This window comes from Charadrius vociferus, unplaced genomic scaffold, assembly GCF_000708025.1.
Source record: "Charadrius vociferus isolate BGI_N301 unplaced genomic scaffold, ASM70802v2 scaffold472, whole genome shotgun sequence".
Lineage (NCBI taxonomy): Eukaryota > Metazoa > Chordata > Aves > Charadriiformes > Charadriidae > Charadrius > Charadrius vociferus.
This window is the reverse complement of record NW_009647735.1, coordinates 5,755,218-5,764,474: the sequence shown is the minus strand read 5'-3', so window position 1 is coordinate 5,764,474 and position 9,257 is coordinate 5,755,218. Positions and strand designations below refer to the sequence as shown.

The 9,257-nt window shown below is 52.8% G+C and overlaps 1 protein-coding gene across 1 annotated transcript in view; it reads left to right on the top strand.

The window, feature by feature from the left end:
• PCDH19 (protocadherin 19) overlaps positions 1–7,526 on the top strand; it is a gene marked incomplete at its 5' end in the record, with an annotated part of 57,675 nt that extends 50,149 nt beyond the window's left edge. Inside the window, one exon of the mRNA XM_009881779.1 lies at positions 6,937–7,526. Within this exon, the coding sequence (XP_009880081.1) occupies positions 6,937–7,526 (590 nt within the window). The remainder of the gene's footprint in view (positions 1–6,936) is intronic.
• Positions 7,527–9,257: the final 1,731 nt, after the last annotated feature.

Genomic DNA, 9,257 nt, shown 5'->3' with positions numbered 1-9,257 from the left:
CTCTGTATCCAGTGTTAATGAAATTGAATTCCAGTAATGAAGTCGAAGGGTTGTATTCTGCACTCGTGCAGGCAGCACCGTAACTGCCATTAGCATTAATGGGAGCTGTGCCTATGAATTACAGAGCCATAGTGGTTTGAGATGGAAAAGGTCTATCGGATCCCAGAGTGCTCTCCTCTCCGAGGACCGGATCCGGCATCCTAACATCGCTTCAGATGTTAATGAGCCCCGTATCGAGGCGTGAGTAGCGCAGTTTCAGAGGTGAAATCCCCACCGCTCAGGGGCCGGCACGAGCTCTACGGACCACTTAAGTCCTCAGAAAAGGATTAATTGGAGTTTATAACGGTGTGTTCCACCAGCCCTCTGAAGGGGAATTAATTTTGCCGGGTGAATGAGGTGGGGATTGGCCCGCGGTCCGGGCTAAAGGGGGACAGCCAGCATTAAATTGCATCCCAGCCCGTGATACCTTCTGGATCTGGCTCAGCCATTGTGCACGGCGTGCCCAAACACCATCTCCTCTTGCTTCGGATGATCAACCTCCTTCCCACAGCCACCTTCTCATCCCAAAGGTGTGCCCGGGAAGGCGTTTTCCCAGAGAAAATCTTTAGCATCGCATCTATCCTTCTCCCTCCGGTGTGTAGCCGGCCGGGCGCCCCAGATGTGTCGGTGCGTCGGTCCTCATTCGTGACCGTTCTGTAGAAGAAAGGCTGTTGTTAATGGGAATACAGAGCAGGGGAAGAGGCAAACGGGCCAACCCCCCGGCTGGTGTAAATCAGTGTGGGTCCTCGGCGCTTCCCGGGAGCCGCGTGTGTCTGCAGCAGGTGGGAGCGAGCCCCGGCGCATCTCTCTGTTGACCATTACAGGAGCGCTGCCCGTGAGCCGCGTTCAGCCATGGGTCCTTATCAGCAATTGCCTGATAAATTAATCTAATTCACATCCCTTGTTTCGTTAAAATAATTCCTTGCAGGCATTTGCTTTGTCCAAGCACTGTTAACCTCCTGTGTCGGGACAGACAATCCAGGATTAAAAATACAGCATTTTTTAGCTTGCATAAATCCCGAACAATGGCGAAAGAGAGGAAAAGAAAGGCTCCTCGTTGCGGTAAAGAGCATTTGTCACTGTCCCTGGTTATTAGTATCCTCTGAGCGTTGTGCAAGGGAAGCCACGCCAGGATTACATTTCTGCATAGACTGGAGATTTCTTATTAGGAAAGGCGAAGAAGGCTCTGTAAAAGCCCATAGGTCAAAAATATAATACTCTATTCCCCACCTCTTGTTTCCTGATATTATGCTATTACGGGAGATAAGGGAGAGGTGCAGAGTCTTAATTTACAAGCAAATGATGAACCCATGGCTGGGGACTGTTTATATTTTGCCGGAGCTTATTATTTTATCCGGAGCGTAATGCGGTGGATGGCTGCTCCCGAGCCGTTCCCGGTGGGCTGGGGAGGAGGTGGGCTCCGCCGGCGGGCCGGGGGCGCTGGGTGCTGCGCGGGGGCTCGGGGATGTGCCTCGCGCCTTGCGGTGTACGTCCCCGAGAAAAATAAGGTGCTGGAGTTGAAAAGAAACCCCAAAGTAGCTGGAAGAGGAGTGTTAAATAATGCAGTTGCGCATTGTCCATGAAAGATGGCTAACCATGAGTAAACATCAACAGCAGTGTTTGATCCCTTCATGTTTACTATTTATTCATATTTATTATTCATAAATTCCGTCACAAATGTTAGGCCCGCACCCCAGTGAGACATTTGCATTTTATTTTAAGTTTGATCCCCCCCCCCCCCTTAGTTTCGTGAACTGAGATTTAATGATTTTGCTTTTCCACACCGTTCCCATGCTGGCTCTCCCCAGCTTTCCTCTTCGTGTTTCAGGAAGAGATTTCTAACATGGAAAAGTGATATTTGAATAGATTCCCCTAAGGCAATCAATTTACTTTTAATTTGTCTGGAACTAAGCTTTTCTTTGTTGCAATGAGAAAGGATTGAAACTGCTGTAAAATTTATTAGCTTCCAGGAAGATTTTGAAATGAATTTTTTAATGATCGTGCTGTTTGCTGTACCCAGGAGCAGTGTCATCGTGATTACAGTATAATCACAGGGTTGCTGAAGAAACACCGAAACGCGGAGATAAAGCCCGGCTGCCGCAGGAGGGTACCCGTGGTACCGGCCCAGGTCCGGGCACGCGTGTCCCTCACGTCAGCCGGATGCTCACCCACGCACCCTCCGCTCCCTGCACGTCCCAGCCGGGCTGCGATTCTTCCAGTCACCCTTTTTTTCCTTATTTTTCATTTTCAAGCGACTCCTCCGCTCCTTTTCCTTGCTCCCCATGTAATAGCACAAATGAGCTCTACTTACTCACCTCGGCAAAGCCGCTCTGACATGGATTGGATTGAACTGAGCGGCTGTTTGAAAATGGAAACTCCAGGGACTATTGTCATCGCCCAAATTGCACCTTAGATTGTATAACAGCACATGTCATCTGGCCATTTATCAGGAATATTACATTCCCAGGCACTTGCACCTTGCTACGATTTAACTTTGTCTCTTTGGCCAGTGCTGCGATTCCACTGGAGATAATTCAATTTCTCCGAGAGCTGAAGGGGCGCCTCGCACGCCGGCTTCGCGTTGCTCTGCCGCAGGTACGCAGGCTTGGAACAGGAGACTGAAAGCACTTTTACGCTCTGGACGTTCGTTAATCCTTCCTTTTAACGAGAGGAGGCCCCGTGCAGGGGGGAGCTGGAGGCTCCGTTGCTCCAGCGCCCACCCCGTGTCCTCTGCCAGCTCCTCCTGGGCTCCTCTCGGCTCCATCCTTGGGCGTCCGTCCCATCTCCATGCTGTCCTGGCCAAGGGCTTCCATGGTGGGATTGGGAAGTGCTGGGGGTGCAGGCAGCAGGGTGCTGTGCTGCCCCAGCATTTAATGTCCCCTCCCGGCTTCTTGGTGTCCCCCTGCCGTTGTCCCCGGCTCCCGTTCCCCGCCAGCGACGATGGCTGCGCATCCGCTCGCAGGTGAGCCGCGTCTCTCGTCTCTCCCAGCAGGTTTTCCTGCAGACGCTGGTTCTCAGGGTGCAGGCAGGGCAGGCAGGGCAGGCAGCGCACAGGACTGGCTGGGGCTCATCTCTCGGCTCCATCCTTGGGCGTCCGTCCCATCTCCATGCTGTCCTGGCCAAGGGCTTCCATGGTGGGATTGGGAAGTGCTGGGGGTGCAGGCAGCAGGGTGCTGTGCTGCCCCAGCATTTAATGTCCCCTCCCGGCTTCTTGGTGTCCCCCTGCCGTTGTCCCCGGCTCCCGTTCCCCGCCAGCGACGATGGCTGCGCATCCGCTCGCAGGTGAGCCGCGTCTCTCGTCTCTCCCAGCAGGTTTTCCTGCAGACGCTGGTTCTCAGGGTGCAGGCAGGGCAGGCAGGGCAGGCAGCGCACAGGGCTGTCTGGGGCTCATTATTAGTCACCTTTGTGATGGTCCCCCGAGGTTTGAAATCTGGACCTCAACGTGGGTTTTGCCGTACTTGTTGAGGAGCGTATTTATGCCAGGGGTGGCTGCTGGTTTTATTTTATTTGGTGTTTGCTACGGGAGAGCTTGCGTGGAGCAATGACACGTTTTTTCTGCCAAGCCTGACTTGAGGGTAACTGCTCACCTCTCGACGGCGAGGCTTCTGCCAGGATGTTTTGCACCTGAGGGGGCAGAAATAATTTTAGAAGCGGCCTTGCCCTAAAGTGCTCTGAAACGAGATTTTGGGCTCAAGCCCCTGCCGTGGGAGGGAAGCCGCCCGGTGTGGCCCACTCGTCACCTCCCGCGGCAGCGCGGCGGTGGTTATTGCCTGGGCTTTGCCCCTTGGCATTAAGAACGTATTTTAGTGCAGACAGTTAAGTGCCATATTGACTAGGGCAGGTCTGGGGCTGTAAAAGAATTTCCTGTTGTCCCATTTCCGATTGTTAACGTGGTAAAAAAAAAAAAAAAAAAAAGAAAAGACAGAACAGTACAATAACGAGCCCGTGATGGTGAATGGCCGTCCCGGGTGCCGTTAGGGCTGGGTGAGTCAGACAAGGGCAGCGCGGGGAGCCACTTTGAAGCAGGAGCTGCTCCTGCCGAGGAGGAGGAGGAGGAGGAGGAGGGTGCGAGGTGCCAGCCCTGGGATCAGCCCGCTGGAGGAACCTGAAGACCTCCAAGCTCGCCTTTGGACCCGGGATAGGGGAGGAGTGGTGTGGCATCCGTGTGTATCAACAGGCCATGCTTGTGGTGTAAAAATAGCATTTTATGTCAACAGCAGGGTGGAGATGGTGATGGGCGGGTAGCTGGAGGTCCTCATTCTGCCATGGAGAACCAGCTGCTGCTCAGGGCTCGGTGCTGGTCCCTGGGTCTGCTGCCTGGTCTGGGCAGCGCGGACACGTGTTGTCCTCGAGAGCAGGATGGTTCCTGGCTGTGGGACGTGGTCACTGTGGAGCAAAGCTGAGATGTGTGGTGGGGACAGGAGCAGGGAGGCAGAATGTGCCGTGGAGCTACCTGTTGTCCTCAGGTCTGTGGACGGATGGTGACTCCTGTCCCTCTGCCTGGCAGCCTTCTTACTTGGTACATTCCCTTCATAAAATAAAAGATTGAAACGGTGTGATTTAATGTGCTGCTTTTCATCTCTTCTTCTGCCGGCATTTCAGCTGCCGCTGGCGCGACGTGCAGACAAGCATCTTGGTGTCCAAAGCGGATCATCTCCCCGGCAGATAGGCACCGCGCCAGCGGTCTTTAGTATAACCGCTCGTAAAGCACGGGTCCCTTTCTAGGGCTTGAGGGATATCCACTTGCGGTGCGGTAGCTGGTGAAGTCCTCGATTTGTTTTTAACTGTGAAATGTGCCAGCTTGGAATAAATGGGTCAAGGCACGGCGCAGCTGCCTGTGCTCCGTCCGGAGCGCGGTTTGCCGGGGCTGCGGCGGTGCTGTGGAGCCGGGGCTGAGCCGCGATGCTGTGCGGGGAAGGTGAGGAGCAGCATCCCCCCTGCCTTCCCGCACTGGACCAGCCAGCCCAGCGCGTGCCCAGAGCCGGCCTTTCATGGTTGTGGAGAGGCTGAAGCGATGTGCGCTCCAGCAACGCGCCCAAGGTCACACGGCACAATAAATCAGTGTCTCATCGGGGATGGGAACCCAAGATATTTCTGTAGCCCCTCCAGCCATCACCAAGTCCTCTGCTATCACAGCCAGACTACGCAACTTTGTATGCCTGTAGCATCCTTTTGAAGTTAAGCTGTGGATAAATAGGCAGACAGCAACACTTTCAGGGCAATTTTTCTTTTTTTTTTTCTTTTTTTATTTTGCTCGAGTACTTGAAAGTAACAGAATCAAACTATAAGAGCACGGGGCTTTTAGATGTGGGTGCAGGTTCTTCTGCATGTAAGGCTCAGAGCATCCTTCTCTCAAACGGCTGTAAAGGCGGCTGCCAAAATGCAGACCTCCTGCACAGCCACCCGGTGCCACGCTCCGCACCGCCAGGTACCTGCTCTGATGTAGAGAAAAAGCTTATGTTTTACCCATACATTTTTCAATTAATTGGCTTCTTCTCCTTTAAAAAAAAGATCCCTCTCTTTCTTTTTTTTTTTTTTTTTTTTTTTTGAGGTCTGCCTTTTACTCGTTTATTCTCTGTAAGTGTTAAGCTGCTCATATTTTGGTGCATTGTGTTATGTGCTGAGAATTTTTATCAGCCGCCCTAGCGCTCGAATGTGGTGGAAATACCAATGTGTCTGAGGAGCGGAGGTTATGCACACAGATGTACAAGGCATCAAAACGAACGGTTTGCGGACGGACGGGAAGCGAACCCAGGCTGAGTCGGCACCTTCGCAGGCTTCGATCCATCAAAGCGGCACCCACCCAGCGCGGTCTTGTACGGGTGACGGCATTAGTGCTTTAACGCTGCTTTGCGTGTATATAGGATATGATAGGAAGGAGCTACGTCGTCGCGTAGGGGAAGGTTGTGCTCGGTGAGGGCTAGCTGCAATTATAAGTTCTTAGCAAATGAAGGAAAAGGCGTAAGCTGAGGCTGAGGAGCAGCCGGGAGCCACGGTGGGATGCTCAGCAAAGGCTGAGGCTGTTGAGAGCCCGGGATTTGCTCTCCAGCTTCGCTCTTGGCAGAGCCCGGCTGCTTCCCGGGTCCTCGGTTCCTCTGTCGGCGATGGGGAGGTGAGGGCCTGCGGTCCCCTGGGGCCGGCCGGCAGCGCGGGGATGCGCGGAGCACTGGGCACAAGGGTTTGCAGCCGCCGGGGAGCGCTCAGACCTGGGCAGGGAAGGTCCTTGGGAAGGGTTAAGCCACCGCGCCATATTTCAGCTCCGCGGAGTGGTGTCAGGACAGCCCCGAGTCGAGAGGAGGGATCTTTATTGCTCTGGTATGAATACAGCCCCAGCACCGGGAATGACACATTTAATCTTGAGTGGAGTGGGCAGTCCTGGAGATTTATAAAGGCATTGTTTGTCGTGTGGGAGGTCAGCGGGGATTCAGCAAAAAGTTAAAACACAAACATACACCAAAAAACCCCCCTTCCTCCCTCCGCTCCCTTCACCCCACTGCAAAAAGTCAAGCTTATAAGTCACGTCAAATCAAGCTTAAAACACGGTGGCTTTGGGCGCTGGTTGCCACCCCCAGAGAGCACTGGCCCGCGGCGGCGTGCGGCAGGGCTCACCAGGGTGGGCTGGTAGCCCCCAGCTCCGTTCCCCAGGTTACAGGTTCTGGCGGCAGCAGATGACACACAACCTCTTGGAACTTGAACTCCAGAGCAGCAGAGAAATAACTGTAAAAAAACCCAAAACCACCTCTTCCGAGCCTTGCCTTAAAAACGATCGCTGTTTTGGAGTAGGCTAACGGCTGCTTGGGTGGGAGCGATGGCTCGGCGGGGGCTCCCCCACCCCGGGCAGGGTTGGGGGGTGGTGGGCACCCCGTGTTGACCATGCCTCGTGTTTTCTCCACGCAGATCAGAGCGAAGGATTTCATTGCAGGGAGGAGTGCCGCATCCTGGGCCACTCGGACAGGTGCTGGATGCCCCGCGGCGCCGTCCCCAGTCGCGCCAAGTCCCCCGAGCACGGGAGGAACGTCATCGCCCTCTCCATCGAGGCGACGGCGGTGGACGCGGAGCCTTACGCAGACTGCAGCACAAAAAGGACCTTCGCCACCTTCGGCAAGGAGGGGGGCGAGCCCCTGGCCGAGGAGCGGCTCGCCAACCCCAAAGGCAAAAGAACGGTGGACCCCGCCGCCTGCAGCCCCAAGGTGAGCGGCGCCGTCCGCGAGGCGGGCAACGGCTGCGAGGCCGTCAGCCCCGTCACCTCGCCCCTCCACCTGAAGAGCCCTTTGTCCGGTAAGCCGGCGGCACCCTACGGCGCCGGGCACTGCGCCGGCAACCGGGAACGGGAGCCCTTTGGGAACAGTGGTCCTTCCCGGCCGACGGAGGCAGAGCCCCGCGGGGCGGACAGCGAGAGCGGAGGGCAGGAGGGCAACCCGCTCCTGCAGGAACGCCGGGAAAAGGACTCGCCCGGCGCCCGGAGACTAAAAGACATCGTCCTCTGAGCAGCACCGGGTGAGAGGAGGAGGAAGAGGAGGAGGAGGAGGAGGAAGGAGGAGGATGAGGGACCGCACAACTCCCAGCGCAGATTGTTTTTATCGCTTACCAATGGTTCACAGATTGCTGTATTTAAAAGCTTTCCCTAAATGTATTGTTTATAAATGAAGCTATCGTTAATGTGACAATCCCACTTGTCTCAACAGGCGGCAGGGGTGTGCAGCCGGAGCAAAGTAGCTGGTGTTTGGCTTTTGCCGGGAGGTGGTGGGTGGCGGGGGCAGAGGCGAACACCCCCTCCCCCCCCAGCCCCGGTCCTCAGGAGCGCTCGGTATCCCCCTCCTCGGAGTTTATATATTTTTATATCTCCAAACCGAAGATAAAATTTCCATTCCCGGAAAAGAATTGAACGGCAAATTCCTTATTCGGACATCTTTAATAAGCACCCCGGCGGTTTTGTAGTCTTAGACAAAATAGCGGCCATTTCTGGCATGCGACTGTTCGAGATGACAGTCGGGTGAGTTTTAATATTCGCCCAACACGAGGTTGTTTGTATTTTAAGACGTTGCTATTTTGCTATGGGCACCCCTGCGTTTAGGAATCCTTTTGCTGTCACACGCTTATCTGTACTATTATTGTATTTGATATTGCAAATTACTGTATGTCCAGTGATGGCAAAAGGCTTTCAAGCTTAAAAAAAAAAAAAAAATTAAAAAAAATCACAGTCGTCTTACTTAAACCTTGGGGAACCTGCAGTTTTCAGACCCAGTGGAGCAAGCGCTTCTTCCAGCCCCCACCATCGCCTGCAGCCGCCCCCGGCTCTCGCGGGGCAGCGACGGGGCATTACGGGAAGACGTTTTGGGGAAAATTCTGCCTGGATTGCAATTGTCGGATGCACTGCGCTGGATTTTTTCCCTCACCCGTTTCTTTTGCATAATTTCAAGGCAATGCATGGAAAGTTTCTCCACAAGTCGGTTGGGTTGGTTTTTTTTTTCTAGTTCCCGGATTTAGATATCCCCTGTCTCCAATCATTTCCAAGTCAAAGCGATGGAATTATTTAAGAGGTCTAAATTACCTTCTCAATTAGACACACACTTCCACGTCAGCATTTCCCAATCGTGATTATGCCAAGTATGTGTGTGTTTGTATGTCACCCTGGCATGGGTTTTAGACTGTTCTGATTTCTTTCTATCCCTGCATCATAAGTATGGAACGAGCAATAGCGATGTTAATTTAGGGGCAGACAGGTGATAGGTAACAACGCTACTAATTCAATTAATGTGCCTTCTTAATGGAGAAAAATTTAAAGCAATTCATTATTTTTTTTTCTCATAATTAAGGACTTTTTTGTGTGGGTACAAATTTACTCATATAAAATTGATTTAAAAATTGAGCTACTTTAATAGCCATTTTGTAGAAGGGAGAGAGAGAAGGGGTTTCACAGCTCTCTGCTCTCTTGCGGTGATAATTCCTCAGTGAGGTATGAGAAAGGTAGGAGGATTTCAGTTAGTGTATTATTATTATTAACCCTTCACCGGTCAGGTTTTCCTACCCTAAATAATGTTTCCTAGAATTTAAAATTGATTATGGAAGGGAAAATATATATAGCTCTTGCCAATGTTTGCTGTACCAGCAAGTTGAAATTAGTGGTTTCTAGAGAAATAGGCTTTCTAGCTCTACGTACCATGATAAAATATTTGTTACTTTGATTTATTTAAATTAAAAACATCAACAAGAAAAGA